At 34.6% G+C, this 23,482-nt stretch overlaps 1 protein-coding gene across 1 annotated transcript in view; it reads right to left on the bottom strand.

Moving 5' to 3' along the window:
- MKLN1 (muskelin 1) overlaps positions 1-23,482 on the bottom strand; it is a gene marked incomplete at both ends in the record, with an annotated part of 145,193 nt that overhangs the window by 92,649 nt on the left and 29,062 nt on the right. The window contains 4 exons of the mRNA XM_080701907.1: positions 9,937-10,129; positions 12,120-12,229; positions 19,310-19,398; positions 21,373-21,515. Coding sequence (XP_080558033.1) covers positions 9,937-10,129; positions 12,120-12,229; positions 19,310-19,398; positions 21,373-21,515 — 535 coding nt within the window. The remainder of the gene's footprint in view (positions 1-9,936; positions 10,130-12,119; positions 12,230-19,309; positions 19,399-21,372; positions 21,516-23,482) is intronic.

Here is a 23,482-nt window from a genome sequence, read left to right as displayed (position 1 = left end):
AGACATCCTGAAAAGGGTAGCCTTGAAGAATGAATTATAAGAAAATAATGATGAGAAAGGAAGTGATCAGCAACATAATATGGCACAAAGGCTAGAAAGCATAGACTAGCAGAAGTTATAGAAAGAAGCCATGTATCAGGAAACACACAACCTGACAACCAGGTCAGGTAAAAAAGAGACTGTGCATTATGAGCACTGCTGAAAGGAAACAGCATCATAGGGGGGGAGTACACGGAAAAACCTGCTATTACAGAGGACAGCCGAGTTCCCGACTCACAAGGAGCTCTTTATAAACAGACAAGAAAAATCCACATTATTCAAAGATTACTAATAATCAAAAAGAACCAACCAAGGACTCACACCAAGATACAAAAAGAAAAAGGAAAGACAGAATAAAGTGGCAGATAAATCTGACACAACAGAAAAATGTAGTCATGAAACCAAAGAAAAATCACCAAATCCTTTTCCATTAATATAAAAAACTTAACCAATACTCTAAAAGACATGAGCACAGAACAAAGACATACACAGCTGGAAAGAAGTTTATAAATGGTCGGAAAGATAATGAAATAAAATATGAATTGCTAGAGTTGAGGGAGAAGAAAAAGGAACTGATAATATCACTGCAGTGGAGGCCAGAATGTTCAATCTAAAGCAGAAAAGACACTAACATAATGGCAAGGGGTCAGAGATTTGAGAAAGCTTAAAAAATAAAACAGAAATGTGCAGTTTAAAAGAATAACTGAACCAGGCGTGGTGGCGCACACTTGTAATCCCTGCACTTGGGAGGCTGAGACAGGAGGATCGCGCAGGTTCAAAGCCAGCCTCAGCTACTTAGTGAGGCTCTCAGCAACTTAGTGAGACCCTGTTTCCAAATAAAATATAAAATAGGTCTGGGAGTGTAACCCGGAGGTAGAAAGCCCCTGGGTTCCATCCCCAGTACCACACACACACACACAGAATAACTGAGAAAATGAGATAAACAAAACTGAGACAAAGGCAACATACTTTTAATTTAAAAAACCAAACTACACAACAGTCAATGGCTGCCACACTAGAGGTTAGCACTGCAACTGCTGACAGCCTTGTTAATATGACTACAAAATAATCAAGAACAAGCTATTCAAAGAGCCCCAGGAAAAGAAAAGTTACATTAAAGAAACAACAGGGTTTTTTTTGTTTTGTTTTGTTTTTATTATGATACTGGGGATTAAACTCAGGGGCATTCTACCTTCTGATATACAACCCCAGCTCTATTTATTTATTTACTTATTTTAATTTTTGAAACAGGGTCTCACTAAGTTGCTGAGGATCTTGTCAAGTTGCTGAGGCTGGCTTTGAACCTGTAATCCTCCTGTCTCCGCCTCCCAAATACTGGGATTACAGGCGCCCACCACCACAACCAACTGAAACAACGTGTTTTTTTTTTTTAATAGCAAAAAATGGAAGCCAGTTAACCGTGGGATTATATTTAAAGAGTGCCTGAAGAAAATAACTGACATATTTGAATTCTATAGGCAACAAAAATGTCCTTGAAAAAGAGACAAAATGTTCAAACAAGCAAAACCTGAGAAATGTTCTACATTAAAAGAAATTTAATGTTCTACATTAAATTACGTACTTAAGATAAAAAGAATCCAATCCTAGATATAATATAGATCACAGATAAAAAATTATAAAGAAAAATATCAAGCCGGGCATGGTGACACACGCTTGTAATCCCCGCACTTGGGAGGCTGAGACAGGAGGATCGCACAGGTTCAAAGCCAGCCTCAGCTACTTAGTGGGGCTCTCAGCAACTTAGTGAGACCCTGTTTCCAAATAAAGTATAAAATACTTTTCTACCCAAAGGTAGAAAATCCCTTGGGTTCCAACCCCAGTACCACAAAAAAACTAAAAAATTTTAAAAATTAAAAAAATTAAACACATAGACTCTAAAGTGAGGGTAATATCTGGTACAATTCTGGCTCCATAACCAAATAAAGTATAAAATAGGTCTGGGAGTATAACCCAGAGGTAGAAAAACCCCTGGGTTCCACCCCCAGGACCACCAAAAAAAAAAAAAAAAAAAAAAGAAAAAAAAAAAGAAAATCTGATCAACTATGATCAACTATATATATATATATAAAACTGCCCTCAACAACTCAAGAATTCATATAATGTTTAAGTGTGTATAGTGAGAATATACAAGTGTATGTAGAGATATTTATGTGTATAAATATACACACACATATATGTTTATAAATCTAAACTATCTGGGCCACAGGGCCATTCTATAAAAACTTCAAAGGATTAGAATCATACAGAATATATACTATGACCACTGTCCTATTATACAAGAAATCAGAAACAAAGAAAATAACCATAAAATCTTCACATATTTGGAAATTAAAAATGTTATGTCTATACAACTACAGCTTACAAATGAGCCATATTGTTTCATAACAAAAATTCTGAACTGGACAAAAATGAAAATACTTCATAACATAACTAAAAAATAGAGGAAATATTATACTCTTATATGCATATATGTGAATATTTTAAAGTCAAAAACTGATTAGCTAAGCATCTATCTTAAGAAAAAGTTATATAAAAAGATAGCAAATTAATCCCAAAGCAAGAAAAAGACAACTCTAAACAGCAAAATTCAAGGACACAAAACCACCAAAAGGATCAATGAACCAAAAGTTAATTCTCTCAAAAGACCAGTCAATTTAATAAACTTCTGATGAAAGCAATGGGGAAAAAGAAATAATTCATAAGTAACCAATATAAAGAACAAAGAAAAGGCACTGCAGGAAATCTATGAACATTAAAGAAATAATAAGGGGTTATTAGGTATGCTTTAACGAGTATATGTTTGTAATTTTAGATGAAATAGACAATTCCTTAAAAAAATAAGGTAATCTATTAAAGCTGAACCCAAAAACCTTGACTATTTCTATAATGGTTAAAGAAACTGAATTGAGTAAAAACTACTCGCACCAAGCAAATTTCAAGCACAGATTGCTTCACTAGTGAGATCTCCCAAGTACACAAGAGAGAAATAATTCAAATCTTAATACATATGCAGAAACAAAGAAGAAAAGATTACTTTCTCAACCCATTATGTAGAATCAGTATAACACTAAACCTGAAAGGAACAGAATTTACAAAAATAAAAAGCTAAAGGAATACTAACAAAGTATTAATCAATCTAATTCAAAGATACATTAAAAGGAATACATGATACAATTAAACATATCTGGGAAATGCACAATTGGCTTAATATTTAAAAAAAACAGTCACTATGCTTTCAAGCACAAATAAAAATATCATAAAACAGAAATAAAATACAATAACCATTTGTAATATAAACTCTTTGCAATCTAAAAATCTGATACATAAATCTGCAAAAGCTCCAAATCAAACATTTTATTCAATAATGAAATGTTGATAGTGTTTCTTTTGAGATCATACAAATACCTAAGGATATATGCTAACGTTATGCACCAAATTTATTTTAGGAATCTTTACCCAAACATTAAACACAATGGAAAAAAGGCATAATGACTGGAAAGAAGGAAGAATGTTTCTTTATGCCTAAGTATTTTTAACTGAATGAAAATAAAAACATAGCATAACAAAATTTGTTAGACAGTAAAGAATTTGTAAGAAGGAAACTTTCTAACACTAAATGCCTGCATTGAGAAAAAAAAATATCTCAAATCAATAGTCAGTGGTCATTTTAAAAATTAGAAAAAGTAAAAATAGAAAAATTAAAACAAATTAAGTAAAAGAATATAAGACAAAGGTAGAAATAATAAAAAAGAAGAAAGAAACCAAGAACTGTCTTCTTGTCATAAAACTGATAGGCCTCTACTCCCACTACTGAAGAAAAAAGAATGGAGAAGATATCAATTACCAATATACAGAGTAAGACATGAAGCTGGATGCAGTGGCTCACGCCTGTAATCTCAGTACTTAGGAGGCTGAGACAGGAGAATTGTAGGTTTGAGAACAGCCTCAGCAACACAGTGAGACTCTCAGTGACCATGCAAGACCCTGTTTCAAAACAAAAAATAAAAAAGGGCTGGGGGGGGATAGCTTGAAGGTAGAATACCCCTGGGTTCAATTTCCACCACAAAAATGAAGAAAGAGGAGGAGGAGGAATATAGAATACAAACAGCCCTTTATTATTTTTTTTTCAGGGTGTGTGTGTGTGTGTGTGTGTGTGTGCGTGCGTGCGTGCGTGCGTGCGTGTGTGTGTGTGTGTGTATTTTGCTGGGGTTTAAGTGCAAGGGCATTCTTTCTCTGATCTACATCCACAGACCTATTTCATTTTTTATTTGGAAACCAGGTTTCACTAAGTTGCAGAGAGCTCGCTAAGTTGATAAGGATGAAATGGCTTTGAACCTTCAATATTCCTGTCACAGTCATAGAAAAACTGGGATTTTTTAAATTTTTTATTGAACATAAATGGTATACATTTAAAGTATACTTGATGCCCTCTCCCCCCTCCCGCCACTGTTTTCCCTTCCCCCCTCCCAGCAATAAAACAATGATTGTCCCGGGTAACCATGCCATATTCATAATTTTACATATATTCAGATGTGGACCCTCATTAATCAAGTTCAAAACAGCCCTCTATTTATTCACAATCCTAAAGTCTATAGTTTACTTCACTACAAAGTTAACTTCAAGCCAATGTGCCTGCTCTGGTCAGTTCTACCTTGTTACTACTCTTTCACATAAAGATTTTTCAGGACACTCAGGAAAGAATAATGCTCGTCTAAATATTTAAAGCCAGATCTACCCAGACACCAAAACAAGACATAATATTACAACAAAACTGCAGACCAGTATCCAAAACACTCAAATACACATAAAAATACTCAATAAAAGTTCAGCCGATCAAATCTAACAATATTTTTTGAAAAAAAATTATTACTAAGTAGTATTTAAAAGGAATGTAGCCGGCATGGTGGCACAAGCTTGTAATCTCAGCATTTAGGAGGATAAGACAAGAAGATGGTGGTTTACAGACAGCCTCAGCTACTTAGTGAGACCCTCCACAACTTGGTGAGACCCTGTTTCAAAATAAAGAATCAAAAATAAGGCAGGGGCTGTAGCTCAGAGGTCAAACGCTCCTGGGTTCCATCCTCATACCCGCAAAAAAAAGAGGGGGGGGGACATAAAGTTGAATTGAAAATTGAAAAAACAACCAATACATTAACAGATGACAATAGCAAATCATTTTATCATCATCTCAAAAGCTACAGGAAAAGCATTTGATAAAACACATCCAATTCTGAAAAAGATTCTAAAACTAGGCACAGAAATTTCCCCAATGTGAAAAATGCATCTATAAGATGCTTATAACTCATACCATAATTACTTAATAATTACAAGTCAGACATCTAATCTCACCATTCTATCCAACATCCTACTGAAGGTTTCAGCCAGTGCAATAAAACAAGAAAATCAAATAAAAAGCACCAAGAATAGCCAGAGACTGCATGTATCTGATAAAGGACTTGTAGTCAAAATATATAAAGAACTCGCAAAATATAACCACAGGAAAACAAATGACTAGATTTTAAAAACGGGCAAAAGATCTGAACAGAATGTTCACCAAAAAAACATGGAGATAGAAAATAAACACATAGCCAGACGCAATGGAGCATGCCTACAATCCCAGTACTTGGGAGGCTAAGACAGAAGAATCTGAGGATTGCAGATTTGAGACCAGCCGCAACAACATAGAGAGGCCTTGGCAACATAGTGAGATCCCGTTTCAAAATAAAGAATAAAATAGGGCTGTGGCTATACCTTAGGGGTAGAATGCCCCTGGGTTACATCCCCAGTATAAAAAAAAAAGAAGAGCCAGGCATGGTGGCACATGCTTGTAATTCCAGCATTCGGGAGGTTGAGACTGGAGGATCACGGTTCACGGACAGCCTCAGCTACTTACCGAGGTCCTCTGCAGCTTAGTGGGACCCCGTTTCAAAATAAAGAATACAAAATAGGGCAGGGGGTGTAGCTCAGAGGTCAAATGCCCCTGGGTTCCATCCCCAGATCCGCAAAAAAAAAAAAAGAAATATACATATAAAATATACTAAATATTATTAGTAACTGGGGGAATACAAATTAGAGACACACTACATTACCATACACCTATTAGAATAGCTAATATCAAAATTAAATTATTGCCTTTATTACATATTGGCAATGATACAGAGCAACTGGAACTGGTATAAATTGAAGAACTGGCAGTTTCTTAAGTTAAACAATACACATGCCATGTATCAAAGAAATCCCATGCCTAAGTATCCACGTAAAAAAGTAAAAACGTATTTCCACACCAATGTTCAGAGCAGCTTTATGTGTAGTTACCCCAAACTGGAAAGACTCCAGATGTCCTTTGCTAGATGAAAGCGTAAACAAACTGCAGCAGATCCATACTATGGATGATTATTCAGCAATAAACAGAAATAAATATTGATGTATGCAACAACATAGATGAAATTAAAAATAACTAAATGATTGCAAGAGGTCAGATAAAAAGGTGTGATTCCATGTATGTAAAGTGATAAAAAATGAGAACTAACCTACAGTGACAGAAAGCAAATCAGTGGTTGCCTGGAGATAGAAATGGAAGCATTGAGAGGAAAAGTTTCATCTAAAAAAGATGAGAAAAATTGGAAGTGGTAAAGAAAATTGGGGGTGACAAGTATGTTTGTTATTTTGAGTGTGGTGATGGTGTCATGTACACATACATGTCAAAAGTTATCACCAGGTGTGGTGGGTGCATGCCTGTAATCCTTGTACTTGAAAGGTAAAGACAAGAGGATCGCACGTTCTCGGCCTGCCTCAGCAACTTAGTGAGACCCTGTTTCCAAGTAAAAAGTAAAATAGGGCTGGGGGTGTAGCTCTGAGATAGAATCCTCTGGGTCCAATCCCTAATACCAAAAATAAATAAAACTTATCTAATTATACCTTTCAAATATGTATAGCCCATAATATCAATTATATATCAATAAACTTCTAAATAAGCAAATAAAACAAAACCAAAAAAGAGCTGGGAATGTAGCTTGGAGATAGAATGCTTCTGGGTTCATTCCCTGATAAAACACGTGCACACACACACACACACACACACACACACACACTTGAAGATCATACAAATTAATATACTAAATACACTAAAAGTAGTTTTTGTTGTCTCCATTATAAAGGGTTTGATAGAAGATGCCTTTGATTCCCTAGACTTTCCTCTTTAGTACGCAAGAACTTCTTGTTCTCTGCTGTTTTTAGAGAAGCAGAAGAAAAAAAAAAAAACCTGCACTATTTACTTCCTTATTTGTCCAACAAATCATCAGTGAGGTTAGCAGCAAACTCAACAATCCCAGGAGGACATTTATTAACTAATCATGTTCCAAGCCAGTTCAGGAAAGTCCATAACAGTACAAAAATATAACTTGACTCTAAGGTTAAAATATAGAATTACTATCAATTTTTCTCAGCTCAGTTCCCTTTGTAGAGCCAGAGGATGTTAAGTATTTGTGGTAATCAAAGCTGCATTGTGCTTTTAATAGCTGCTCTTAACCAACTGAGTATCCTACTACAGAGACAGACACCATTAAGACATAATTATCTTTAGCCATACAATTGCATAAAGTTTTATCGATGGTTGTTGTTGCTGTATTTTCCCTTAACAATATCACATTAAATGTCCTAATGATAAAGATTAGGAACAAACCAACAAAAACCCACAAAATTACCTCATTGACTGAGGTTACAAAAGTAATCAGTTCTCAGAAATAGTATACATATTTGTATATTGTCACTGCAGTTTTAATGGTTTGGTGGGAACATTTTTTTAATATATTCTATTTGTTTACACTTCAAAGTATACTCTATTTCAAACACATCAACCTTATTTGCAAGCAGCAATCATCATCAGCTAAAAGAATAGTAACAATGTACAAGAGGCTTAGAGGCAGGTTTGTCATTACATTTAGCAAAGAGTGGGAAGCAATTCATTTTAGGTAAACTTTAAATTTATAAACTTAAAGAAGGTGCTATGAATTGTTTTTTTCTCTTAATTGTATAATGGTATCTGATAAAATAATAATAGTAGTGGATAATAATAATAATAATAGATAATAAAAAAATAGTAATAGTGGATAATAACAGCAATAAGACTAAAACACTTGAAAGTGAAACACTAAAAAGTCTACATTTTCATTTTCTTTTTATAAAAAGATGCAACAGTCAGGGCGTAGTAGAACACTCATAATCCTAGCATTTGGAGGCTAAGCCAGGAGGATTGTAGGTTCAAGGACAGCTTCAGTGAGTACTAACACTCTCAGTAACCTACCAAGACCTTGTTTCAAAGTGAAAAATAAGATAGGGCTGGGGTGTCACTGACAGATAAAATGTTCCTGAGTACATTTCACAGTACATACGTACATACACACATGATGTAACAAGTTCAATTCCAAAAGTTTTATATTGAGCATCTATTCTGTTCTTTCTCACTATGAAAGTTACTGTGGAAGAGTAAAAATTAAAAAAAGAAAAAAGGTGTTATTCTATAGCAATAAGAGTCCCTTTTTTATTTTAAATAATACAATATACTTGTCCTTAAATATTCAAATGGTGGGGTGCTCTGGAGATCAGTGTGGAGACTCCTCAGAAAGCTGGGAATGGATCCACCATGTGGATCCAGCCATACCACTCCTGGGTATCTTTCCAAAGGAGTTGAAACCAGAGAACTACAGTAATATATGCATACCCATGTTCATAGTAGCACAATTCACAATAGCCAAATTATGGAACCAACTTAGGTATCCATCAATAGATGAATGGATTACAAAATATGGGGTATCCACACAATGAAATTCTACTCAGTAGTAAAGAAGAACAAAATTGTGTCATTTGCAAGAAAATGGAAGGACCTGGAAAACATTATACTAAGTGAGATTAGCCAGTCACAGAAATTGAAGGGTCATATGTGTTCTCTAATGTAATATGTGGAAGCTACGGAGTAATGAGAATATCAGAGAGACTCCAGATAATGGAGGAGAAACCTAAGTGTAGCCAAGCAGGTTGTCTAAGGGAAAGGGAGGGGGAAGAGTGAGGTTCACTAAAGAAATTACAAGCATCAGCAATGTGTACATACGTGAAAATTCCAATGTCAATCTCAGTACTCTGTATGGGGAAGGGAGGAGATGGGGAAGTGGGGGATGGAGGCATCAAGTGCTGTGTGCATGTATGCCACTGTCAACATAATATACATTATGATGTGAGACTATAATGTACCAATAAAAGCATATAAAAATGTTAAATGTTGAAAAAATATTCAAATAGATGTTATCCTCCAAGGCAGCTATTAGCTTGGGAGGTTATATACATATATCAAATAGTCATATTTCATTCAAAGCCAGATTATAAATTACATAAGAAAAAATAGTGACTATTAGCATTCACACCACACAGAAAATATTTTTCATAGAAATTTCCTTGCCTATTACAAGTGTTTGCTAATATTACTTTAATATCCAACCCTCTTGAAAGTTACACCTTTAACAAAGTTAATGAATATTGGCTAACATACTGACAAAAATATTTAAAGGAACAGGCCTCTGATACTGAAGACAACATAAGAATTGTTTCTAACTTGGCCTACTGCTAGATAGTTAAGTGGATGGTTTCCCACAATGACAATTTAAATTTAGTTATGTAAGTACCTTAATTCATGCTTTTTTCAAGTCTCATTACACTACATAGATATTTTACATGAAAAAATTTCTAATTCCAGAAACTAACAATCTTTATAAGAGTTTAGGAGGGGGCAAAAAAATAGAGTAGCAACTGGCAACATCCTATGTTCTTTTTTTTAAAAAAAGTGTCCAGTATTCACTTGATATTACCCTAATAAAAGTTTCATACCATTTACAGCTTTTTCAATCAGCTCTTCGCAAGCATCGAAATCACCCTTCAACACCAGTTTGTCATGCAGATCTGTTAACATAGGATGTTCCAGTGCAATCTTGGTTTTCTTTTGCAGTGATTCAAAAGCCTCTGTATAGTTGTGTTGTCTGAAGTGTTTTAGGCAAAGGCGAATGGCTTCTTGTTCACGGTACTACTAGAACACAAGAGAAAGTGTGAAAAGAAGAGATCTGCTTAGTTATTACTGTAGAAAGTAATAACAATGGTGAACATAATCTAAACTGAGCATTTACAATTTGCCAAGCACTATACTATCCTTTTCATTAGGTATCATTATTTTGATCTTCTGAAAGCAAAGCCAAAGCTTAGTCCACTGTAATAACCTGTCCAAGGTAACAAAGTGTGTTGCTGAAGATAAAACCAGACATACTTCCAGAACCTGAAATTTGAAAAAAAGTTGCAACATACTACGTATTAAAGCCCACATTAGAGTGCAAAAATTATAATTCCCGTGACATCAATTAACCACATTGTAAGACTGGTGCTGAAAGCACAGACACCATTAAATAATATACTCAAATTATGTGCTTTCTGTTCTTAATTATTAACATTGACTTATTACTTGAATGACAAGTATTAACAAATATATGGGTATTAAATTTATAAACAGGTTTTATAACTCAAAAATCATCATGAGAAGACTAAATTTCATCACTATCTACAGCTAGGGTATCTCATATATTAAGCAGCTCTAAAATAATTATCTCAATTAACTAGAATCCAAAAAATGGGCACTCAGTTTACAATCTTTTCCCCTAACATGAAGAATACAAAAAATATATAAGCTCATAAAAATAAGTGGTTTTTTTTTCTAGTACTGGGGGTGGAACCCAGGGGCATTCTACTTCCGAGCAACACCCCCAGCCCTATTTTTTATTCTTTACTTTGAAACAGGGTCTCACTAAGTTACAGAGGGCCTCACTAAGTAGCTGAGGCTGGCCTCAAACCTGTGATCCTTCTATCTCAACCTCCCAAGTACTGGGATTACAGCCTGCACCACCACGCCCAACTCAAAAGAAGTGTTTAAAAATACATCAACTTCAAGTATATGTTCTGGGATATTGTCAAATCTTTTAAGGAAACCTGTGTGTGATAAGAATTAACAAAATAAGCTGGAGGCATGGTACATGTTTGTAATCCCATCACTTGGGAGGCGGAGACCAGAGGCAGTTTATGAACAGCCTCAGCTACTTAAAGGAGGAGGCCCTGTTTCAAAAACTAAAAAGACTAAAAAATAGGGCTAGGTGCATAGCTTGGAGGTAAAATGCTCCTAGGTTCCATTCTGTACCTCAAAACAAAACAAAACAAAACAAAAAAAAAAAACAAATAGATGACAGATAAACACTGTATGATAACCAAACAACAAACAATGATTTAATTACAAGTATTACCCCTTAATAAGGCAAGAGAATAAGATTTGAAGACTTGAAATACAAATCAGTTTGTAGTTAGCTGAAATCTTGACTAATAAATACTAAACACTTATTCCTTACACACTATAATTACCAAGATTCAGCCTCATTGAATAACCAAAGAATGGTTCTAATTTTACATTACTTGTCCTTTGCTTATGGCATCTAAAAAATATTTATCATTAACTATTTATCTAATAGTATACAGTTATATTAAATAGTAATACCTGTTTATCAGGTTGACTGTAAGACTCATCACATCCACATCTTAAATATTTTTCATAAAGCTATAAAACTAAACAACTAAGACAATGTTCAAAATATTTATGTAAATATATTAAAAACAAAATATAAGGTCAAATGAGTATAATAGGCTAATGGGAGAGCATGGAGCCAAACTACCCAAGTTCATGTACTGGCTTGAGCACTTTACAACTGCACAAGCCTAAGCAAAATACTCAGCCTCTGTATGCTCCATTTCCTCTCAGTAAAATAATAAGCATAATAATTTTACCTACCTCATAGCATAACGATTAAATGAGTTATCAAGACTTAGAAACTAGCAGCATGGCTTAAGAAATGTTAGCTGATTAATATCACTATAATTATTATTATTCTCAATATTTTAATTATTCACAATGAAGATAAGAGATTGACATATTTTGCCTTCCACAGAAGCACTAAAGTTGGAATTTTAAAATACTGTCCTACCTTGCTGTACCAGTTGAGACAGGGCTGTACTACATCAGGATCATCAATGCCACTAAGTTCAACATACCAAATGCTAAAATTAAAGCTGGGCCCCCAGGACAAGAGTGGAACTTAAAGGAGAAAAAACAAAAAGAAGAAAAAAATTAACATAGTTCAAATAAAACTTTTAAAAAGCAAAACCACTATTCAAGCTTCTAACAATTACTCAACAAACTTATCTGACCACCTTCTAGATGCCTACCACTAATGCTAGGTACTAAGACTACCATAAGCAAAAAGAGACATATGACATGTGTCGTCATGAGATTTCCTTATTAACTAAGGAAGAGCAATCCAAAGTGAGTCATATATCCACCTTCAAATAAACACAACCAGAATTAGATGTTACAGTTAAATTTACCAAACCTATGTAAAGCAGATAATTACTACATTATTTAAACTATATCAGAGTATAGAATGAAATTAAAGTTCAATTATTCATCAGTATATAGCCCTGAAAACAAAATTAAAGAAAAAAGCCAGATGTGGTGGCGCATGCTTGTAATCCTAGTACTTGGGAGGCCAAGACAGGAGGATTTGGGTTCGTGGCCAGCCTCAGCTACTTTGTAAGGCCCTGTTTCAAAATAAAGAATAAAAAATAGGGCTGGGAGTGGAGCGCAGAGGTAGTATGCCCCCAAGTTCTATCTCTAGTACAGCAAATAAATAAAAAATATATATACACATATATATTGAATATACATATTGAAGGTATAAAATTATACATATTGAATATACATATTGAAGAAAAGAGATTTAAGATCAGTAACAACTATGAACAAATCCAAACTAAAGAGGAAAAAGTATGCAGAACATTCTACCAAGTTTTCATTGTAACCAGACTTTATACCATGAATAGAAGAATGGTTCAATAACAGGAACTATATTAATAAAATTTACCACCTAGGCAAAATGCTAAAAGAAAAATGTTTAATTAGTAGATGTTAACAAGAAATCAATAAAATGTATGTCCTATATGTTATTGTTTTTAAAAGTCTTTAATGTATAAGGAATAGAAGACAAAAGGAAAAGTTCTTAACCAGATATTTTTCACATCAATACTTTTATTTTCTTAACTTGTTTTTTTTTAATATTTCCACTTATTGAGGTAAAATTTTTATGACATAACCAGGGTCATTTTAAAGTGCACAGTCCACTGGCATTTGGAACCTTCGTAATGTTACATGCCCACCACCACCTCTATCTAGTTCCAAAATACTTCCATCCTTGCACAGTAAGATCCTGCCCCATTAAGCCGTTTCTTCCCATTCATCCTCCCATTGTCCCTGGCAACCAGTAGTCTGTGTTCTGGCTCTGTGGATTTATCTCTTTGTTATTTCATATAAATGTGACTATATTGCTTCTTTTGCTTAGAATAATGTTTTTGAAATCTATCCATGCCGTCGCATGTATCAGTACTCCATTCCTGTTTTACTGGCAAATGACAGTCTACTGTATAGACACATCAGAGTTTGTTTTTCCATGCAGCCATGATGGACACTAGGCTGTTTCTACTCTTCAGCTGTTGTAAATAGTGCTGTTGTGAACAGGTGTATTTGTTTGTACTTGTCTGAGTGCTTGTTTTCTTGTGTGTGTGTGTGTGTGTGTGTGTGTGTGTGTGTGTTACTAAGGATTGAACCCTGGAGCACTGTACCTCTGAGCTACACCCACAACCCTATTTTTGTATTCTTTATTTTGAAACAGGATCTCACTAAGTTGTGGAGGGCCTCACTTAGCTAAGGCTGGCTGCGAACCTGTGAACCTCCTGTCTCTGCCTCCCAAGTCCTGGAATTATAAAAATGTGCAACCACACCTGGTTTTGTTTTTAATTCTTTTGAGTTCATACCTAAGGGTGAAATTACAGGGTCACATGGTAATTCTATGTTTCACATTTTGAGGAGCCATCATTTTTCACATTTTGAGGAACCATTATTTTACATTGCTACCTATTATAATGTAAAAGTTAACTCGATTTTTAAAAAGCATCACTAGCCTTAAAAATTAAATCATACTAAATATAAATACTCCCATTCAAGTCAGAACATGACAGAACATTAACACCATACAAGAGGTTCTTGTCAATGCAATAAGAAAAAAAAAATTGAAGATGATACAGATGTCTACTAAAAAATCCAAAAGATTTAACTGAAATACTTTTAAAGTTTGTTTATAAGAAAATATGATCATTTTTTTCTATACTTACCATAACCAATTAGAAAAAATAACAAAAAGGGCCAGGGATGTGTCTCAGTGTTACAGTGTTCACTAAGCATGTGTACTCTGGGTTCAGTCCCTTATATTGCAAACAAACAAAGAAACAGTTCTTTATATTTTTTTTTTATTTTATTTTATTTTGTTTTTATTTTTATTTTTATTTTGTGTGTGGGGGGGGGGGTGCTGGGGATTGAGCCCAGGGTTATTCTACCTCTGAACTACACCTCGAGCCCAATTTTTTATTTTTTGTTTTGAAACAGGGTTGCATAAGTTGAGGAGGACCTTGCTGAGGCCGGGCACAAACCCTGATCCTCCTGGTCTCAGCCTCCCAAGTACTGGGATTACGTGTGAGCCACAATGCCCGGCTAAAATGTTCTTTTTATGATAGCAAAAAATAATAAAGTTGAAAATATCTCAGAATACACCTAGCAAAAATATGCACTATTTACAAAAGAAAACACAAATTTGTCCTGAAAATTTGGAAAATTAGTCCAGGACAAATTTGCCCCTGAACAAATGAAGGGGCATCCTGTTTCTAGAAAGAAAAACTCAATGCTATAAACTTTTCAATTCTTCCCAATTCACTATAAATTTAATGTAACCTCAATCAAACTCCAAGTAGTATATATTCATTTTTTCATGATATGTAATTGAACAAGTGACTCTTAAAAGATAATTAAAGAATATTCAAAATAATAAATATAATAACACAAGTATGCTATACAAAGATACAGTAATTATAAGTCTGATAGTAGTTCAGGATAAGGAAAGTAATCAGAGAAACAGAAAGAGTATCCAACAATCTGTAAACTATTCAGGAGGATTTAACATGTGATGAAAATAAAATCTGACATGGATAATGCGTGTACATAATAAAAGTGTAAATCTGACCCTTGACCTCCTGGAGCTCCCAAGGCTCTTTCAGGAAGCCCGCTGTGGTCAAAGTCCTTTTTCATGACAACACTAGGTCTCTGTCAGGCTTCTGTGGTTAACACTAACTTTTGCACTACAGTAAAAAACAACAGTAAAACTGCTAACACCTTGGTACCAAAGTAATGGAACCAAAAGGTGCTAGTGTCCTAATACAGTACAATGTACACTGTCCCTCACCATCATATACTTGCAGTTTAACAACAACAAAAGAGTTCATTTACGAATATCCTTGATGACACAGTAAAAAAATTAGTTTTATTAAATCTTTATCATTAAATACACATCTTATTTTATGTGATAAAATAGGAAGTATATATATATCACTTTTGCTGCATATCAAAGCATAATAGTTATTTCAAGGAAAAGGACTTTACTTACACAGTTGAGTTGAGCCAAGATAGCATACATTTTTTTTAATAGGATTCTTACTTTTTTTTGGTGGTACTGGGGTTCCTGGAAGCCCTTCTACCTCTGGGCTAAACTCCCAGACCTATTTTTATATTTTTTGAAACAAGGTCTCTTTAACCAGCGCAGCTGGCTTTGAACCTGAGCGATCCTCCTGTCTCCGCCTCCCAAGCGCAGGGATTACAAGCGTGTGCCACTACGCCCGGCTAGGATTCTTACTCTTGAAAGAAAAACTGACAATCTATGATTATTTACAGTGGGGTATTTGCTAGACATTTACCTGTCACTTAAAAAAGGCAACTTTAATGATAGTTGCTATCAAGGATAAAATTCAAGCTTTAAAAGAAAGTAAGAATTTTGGAAAATTGGTATCTACCACTTTAAGCTTGACTGCTTCCTTAGATTTTTTTCTGAGATTGGAACTGATATTAATGAATGTCTGATTGTTAGCATATTATATGATGAAATGTTTCAATGTCTGAAAAATCTGTGTAACTCAACCACCCACATTTTCTAAATAACATTACAAAATCAGGATAGACTAAGAAATTTTATTGTAATAAGTTCACTAACATGGTTTCAGAATCAACAATGCAACTACCTTAAAAATATAACACTTAGCCAGGTGCAGTAGAGCACCCTTAAAATATCAGTACTTATGAGGCCGAGATAGGAGGATTACAAGTTCCCAACCAGCCTCTGCAACTTAGTGAGGCCCTCTGCAACGTATATCCTGTTTCAAAATAGAAAATAAAATAAGTCTCAGAGATAGAATGCCCCTAGGTTCAATCCCCATTACCACACAAATAAATAAATAAATAAAAAAATAAATATCTAACAACTGTCAAGTTTGGGTTTTTTTGGTGGTACTGGGGGTGGAACCCAGAGGCTTTCTACCTTGGGCTACACTCCCAGACCTATTTTATACTTTATTTGGAAACAGGGTCTCACTAAGTTGCTGAGAGCCTCACTAAGGAGCTGAGGCTGGCTTTGAACCTGTGCGATCCTCCTGTCTCAGCCTCCCAAGCGCGGGGATTACAAGTGTGCGCCACCACGCCCGGCTCAACTGTCAAATTTTGATGAAGCATTAAAATAGAATATCCGTAATATCTGACACTAGGCCTACTGATTTCCAAGCTTGTCGCTTTCTTCAGCACATCAGACTGAATAAGAAACTAAGAAGTACTGGGTTGGATACTTTTCTGAGTTACTGTTTAAAGGAAGCTGTGTGAGTGAAGACAGACATAGGCTGTAGAAAACAACTATGTGGACATGGGAAGGACTCCTGGAATGTTTAATTTAGCTTTCAGTTTACATGGGCAACAAACAAAATTTTCAAAAAGTTTTATATTAATAAATACTAAATTATAATCATTTATGCATTTATGTAGCATTCACATTTTAAAAGTCTACCTTCAATATCACATAGGAATAACCATCAAGTAATACGAGTCAAAATAAAATACCCACAGGTTCAATAACATAGTCTCTAAATGTAAGCAGACAGATATTAGTCAGAAATTTCTAAGTTCAAGTTGAATAAACTAAAAGAAAGCAAAAGAAAATCTTCCTATTATATTGATTCAAGAATTATTAAAGCTATACAATGGTCTTTAGAAACTGGGTAGTCTAAGTACTGATGAAAAAATTACTTATTAGTACAAAAGGAGAAATAACCAAGATCTACATTTACTCAAAATATATTTTTCATAAATTATTATAATAAAACAGAATACAGGTTCTTATTTATAGTTATTTATAACAGAAATTACGCCTACAAAAATACATATAAAATTTAATTAGTCTAATAACAGAGTTCTGTCAATAATTAGTCTCTATTAAGTCCTCATATATTCCTTTTGCCCAATATTTCTGTTAGTTCTTTGGGTACACAAAAGAAGTCTCACTAGACACAAGTGTTTGAGAGGTTTTAATAAATGAATGTTTTGCTAGGACTTGAATAGATATAATCCTTTTCACTCTAAGTTTTTATTAGGATCACAGATATTTCTTTTGACTCAACAAAACATACAGGTCTACTCTTGATAAAGTGGCAAACAATGACTATTAAAAAAGCACTGCTTGTTACAAAAGAGCAGCTTTCTCCCATCAAATGAGATTCTGGCTTTTATTATTATTTTTTGTGGGATCTAAGTCACTTTAATCCCAATTTTAATGTAATATTTTCAAACGTGAACAATATAGAAATCAAAAGACTCAAGTCTTCAAATTTTCTGTCTTCTAAATAATAAATACCAAAGAAAAATTATAACTTTAAACATATCTTGTTTGGAAGATGCATTATAAATGCTTCCTTAAGCTAAAACACATTCGTTTTTTTGTGTGTGGCACTGGGGGGTGGAACCCAGTGGCTTTCTACCTCCGGGCTATACTCCCAGCCCTATTTTTTTATATTTTATTTTGAAACAGAGTCTCACTAAGTTGCTGAGAGCCTCACTAAGTAGCTGAGGCTGGCTTTGAACCTGCTCAATCCTCCTGTCTCAGCCTCCCAAGAGTGAGGATTACAAGCGTGTGCCACCATGCCCGGCTTTAAGCTAAAACACATTCTAAATAAGTTTATGACTAAAGGTAGCTTTTTTTTTTTTTTTTTTTTTTGGTGGTACTGGGGATGGAACCCAGGGGCCTTCTGCCTCTGGGCTATACTCCCAGACCTATTTTATATTTTATTTGAAAACAGGGTCTCTTAAGCCAGCTGAGGCTAGCTTCGAACCTGCACGATCCTCCTGTCTCAGCCTCCCAAGCGCACCGGGATTATAAGTGTGTGCCACCATGCCTGGCTAAAGGTAGTATTTTTTAAATAGTGGTTTTACAACACATGAAATCAACTTACTAGGTTTGGTCAGTATCTCACTTAAAAAAATACTAAAGAAATAATTTGGACAAAGTTTAACATGAAATAACATCACTTAGTAATTGATTTTTTTTTTTTCAGTACTGGGGATTGAACCCAGGGGGGCATTCTACCTCTGAGCTACATCCCCAGCCCAATTTTTTACTCTTTATTTTGAAACAGGGTCTCACTAAATAGCTGAGGCTGACCGCAAACCTGTGTTCCTCCTGTCTCAGAGTAATTGATTTATAAAGCAAAACTCAGCAAGTTTTTTCTGTAAAGGACCAAACTGTAAATCTGAGCATTTGTGGGCTATCTGATATCTCTTACAACTACTCACATCTGCCTTTGAAGAAGAAAAGCAGGAAAAGACAAAAATATGTAGACTAACCAGTACAGCAATGTTCCTATAAAACTTTATTTCAAAAATCAGAAACTCTAAACTGGGCGTGGTAGCACACACTTGTAATTCTAGTACTTGGGGGGCTGAAATAGGAGGGTCACAGGTCAAGGACAGTCTCAGAAACTTAGTGAGATTCTGTTTCAAAATAAAAAAAAAAACAAAAATGGGGGTGTAGCTGAGAGGTAAAACATTCCTGGGTTGAATTCACACACACACACACGCACGCACGCACGCACGCACGCACGCAAACACAAAAAGAGGGGTTTAGAGGACTTGATCTGTGGGCTATAGTTTGTGGACCAATGGCATAAAAAAATCTGTTTCTATTTCAAAATGCTTAAACCTTACCTATTTTAATGAATCGACAAGGAAACATCTGTTCATCAATTTTATGTTTCAGGGTGAATGTTTCTTTGTTATAATCATTCTTCAAGCCACTGTGGGGAAAAATGTTATCAAATCTAATTTTATAATTTATAAATATACTAAAACACAGACTAATACATATTCAGATTTTTTAATTTAAACCAGTTCTCATAATATATGACCAACAATATAAACAAGTAGTTGAATGGGAATGTAGATCAAAACTTCTACATTCAAATCAAATTCAATATAACTATATTTTTTAAGGATCTAGGGCTAAGGAAAAACATTTGGTATTACAAAATATGGCTACAGTGGATGCTTGGAAATGTGTGACAGAAGCTAATGTTTTTATAATACAACTGAATATGACATATAAAATATTTAAATACTTGAAGATAAATTAAAAACAATTCATGTTCAGGGCTGACAATTAGCCCAAACATTAGGATCTGCTGAAGAATTAAGTAACTTAATTCTCAATGGGATGCCAATATTCTTTTCAAAGTCTATCCTATTGTATTGGTTGAACAATATTTACCAAAACCTAGATATTAATGCTTATCACTTCTTTACTTAATGAGCTAGAATTGACACAACTAACTAGCATTTATGGGACCATCACTTACCTTGACTCTGTCTTAGGTCCTAAAATACTTTCATAACTTAAATAAAATGCAGCAAAAAAGTAAGTATTTACTTATGTAAAGTACTCTGTCATATATATACTAACTCTCCATGGATTTATGCGTCCCTTCCCATACATGTTAGTGAGATTGGTACTGATACCTTCATATTACGGGCATAACATTATTTGAACTGTTCCCTTCCTCATGCCTTGTTTTTCTTCTCACCTTCCTCCCTCACAATTTATGTTTTAAAAACATAATTCAATAGAAAGCAACAACTGAGCAATTCGATGATTTAATTAGAGTTCTGAGGAGCTCAGTGAATACTTACAATCCCCTCTGTCACTGGAATCACACTTGCCTCTGGGCCCTAGCATTGAAGAGTCACATCTCAAAGCCTTCTAGGGATTCAATATTTTGTTTACTGTATCTGTAAAAGAGCTTAACTTGTTCTGCATCATTTAAAAATTGTTTTGATTTAAATTGAAATGCTTCTAAAATTGCAAATAAAAATAGAAAATCAATCCCAGCATTAAAAAAAACCCTTAAATTTAGCTGGGCATAGTGGCACACACTTGTAATCCCAGTACTTGGCAGGCTGAGACAGGAGGATTGCAGGTTCATGGCCAGCCTCACCTACTCAGTGAGATCCTCTACAACTCAATGAGACCCTGTTTCAAAATAAAAGATTAAAAAATAAAAAAACTGGGGGTATAGTTTGGAGGTAGAATGTCCCTGGCTTCAACCTCCAATGCTGGGGGGAAAAAAATCTCAAACATACTGTGCTCAGCATAGTCACATATTTTTTCATTTACAAGAACTTTCTTCTGTTAGTTTCCAAATTAAAATAAAATCTTAAAATACTACCTCTGAATTGGGGCAAATGATGTTTTGAAGGTAATCTATATTTTTATAACAAAGAGTGTTTTTTTCCTTACCAATCTCTGTCTCTCTCTATGGCAAAGATTTTGGTTAGATCTGAAAGTAATTCTGAAGTCACCGATAGTTCAATATAAAATTGAAGAAAAAAAAAAGCTAACTACTCAAGCCACACTATTAAAATAATTTACTAGGAATAAAGCAGAAGAAATATTCTTTATTCTTTGGGGGGGAGATGCTGTGGATGGAACCCAGGGGCATTCTACCTCTGATTTATACCTCCAGCCCTTTAATTTTTTTTTTTCTTGCTAAATTGCTAAGGCTGGCCTCAAACCTATAATCCTCCTGTCTTAGCCTTCCAAATACTGAGATTACAAGCGTGTGCCACCTGGCTCATTCTTTACCTCTGAAAACAAAAACAGGCAAATTTAGTAAAAAAAAAAAAAAAAAAAAAAAAAAAAAACCAAAAACCAAAAAACACCTTAAGACTACAGTTTGTTTAGAAGAAAACCCTTTCTTTCCCATACCATAACTCACCTGGACAATAGCTCTGTCATGTTTTCTTCATTCATTCCACCAAAAACTTTAAATTTCTTCAAATTACAGACATGAGTTTTCTCATATTTTCCAAATGTGATATTCTGAACTATAGCAGGCCTTTCAAGCTTCAGAATCAAGTACTAAAAATACAAAACCAAATGATAAATCACAATTTCCATGAACCATATTTTAATAGCTAAATCAATGTTCAAAATCAAGGATAAAATGTTAAACCTAGAAACAAATTTAGAGATTTAATAACCACCCCTGCCAAGTTCATGAATTAAAAAACCCAGACCTACTATAGATATGTCATGTTTTCCTACCATGCACTTGATAAAATGGGTCAGTTAATTATGAAAAACTTTATGCAGACTATTTTGGATTATACAAATTAAAGAGAAAAATCACCACTGATAGGAATACATGTAAAAAAAGCTACTCAGAAAAACAATTCAGATGTTTTGTTAGAGAGACATTATGTTTAATAGATTATATAGGCAAATAAGAAAAATATTCATAACCTTATCTCTTATAATACACAAAAATTAACTTAAAATTGGTCAAACATTAAAATTCTTAAAAACAAAAACACAGGAATTATAAAGCTTCATTCATGGCTTTGGATTTGACAATAGATTCTTTTTAATTTCTTTTTTTTTTTTTTGGCATACTAGGGATGGAACATGGGGCATTCTACCTCTAAGCTATACTCCAGCCCTATATTTTATTCCTTATTTTTGAAACAGGGTCTCATAGGGTTGCAAAGGCCTCACTAAATAGCTGGTGCTGTGATCCTCCTGTCTCAGCCTCCCAAATGCTGGGACCACAAGCATGGACCACTATGCCTGGCTGACAATAAATTCTTAACACACAAATAGTACAAACAAAATATAAGATTTGACTTCATCAAAATTAAAATTTCTATACTGGAGAACACTATCAATAAAGTGAAAAGTCAATCTATAGAATGGGATAAAATATTTGCAAAGCACATACCTTATGAGAATCTATGTTATAGAACACACAACTAATTCTTACAATTCAACAACAAAAAGACAATCCAATTTAAAACTGGGTGAAGAACCTGAAAAGCTCTTCCTCCACAGAAGATAAACAAATGACTAATAGGATACAATTTAAGCCAAAATGAAATGCCACTTTCATAAATACGAGAATGGCTACAAAAAAGACACAACACCACACAGAATAACAAGTACTGGCAAACATGAAAAGAAAAAAAAAAAAGAAATTCTCATACTTTGCTGGGAAATGCCACTTTCATAAATACGAGAATGGCTACAAAAAAGACACAACACCACACAGAATAACAAGTACTGGCAAACATGAAAAGAAAAAAAAAAAAGAAATTCTCATACTTTGCTGGTAGGAATGTAAAATAGTATATGCACTGTGGAAAAGTTTGGCAGTTTCTGTAAGAGTTAAAGAAATAATACAGGACTAAAAAGTTCCACCCCAGGTACATACTCAAAGGAAGGGGAAAAAAAGTATTTTTTAACAAACTTGTACATGAATGTTCAGACCAGTACTACTCACAATAGCCCAAAGGTATAAACTCAAATATCAGCTGATGAATGGGTTAAAAAAAAAGGCAGTGTTTTCATACAACAGAATACCCTTCAGCTACATAAAGGAATGAAGTACTGACATGTGCTATTACATGAATTAACCTCAAAAAACATGTTAAGTGAAAGAAGTCAAACATAAAATTCATACATTATATGATTTCATTTATATGCAATATCCAGCGTAAGTATACTAAACACAGAAAGCAGGTTAGTGATTATCAAGAGTTGGGTTCAGGGGAAAAGGAGAAACTAAGTCCTTGAATATAATGCTTCCATGTAAATAATAAAAAAATATTTGAGACCGCTGGGTGTGGTGGCGCACGCTTGTAATCCTCGCGCTTGGGAGGCGGAGACAGGAGGATCGCGCAGGTTCGAAGCCAGCCGTGCTGGCGTAAGAGACCCTGTTTCAAAAATATAAAACAGGTCGCCGGGCGTGGTGGCGCATGCTTGTAATCCCCGCGCTTGGGAGGCAGAGACAGGAGGATCGCGCAGGTTTGAAGCCAGCCGCGGGCGCGCTG

The sequence above is a fragment of the Muscardinus avellanarius genome (genome assembly GCF_963383645.1).
Source record: "Muscardinus avellanarius genome assembly, chromosome: 9".
Taxonomy (NCBI): domain Eukaryota; kingdom Metazoa; phylum Chordata; class Mammalia; order Rodentia; family Gliridae; genus Muscardinus; species Muscardinus avellanarius.
Note: the sequence above shows the minus strand (reverse complement) of the source record. Positions and strands in the feature narration are given on the sequence as shown.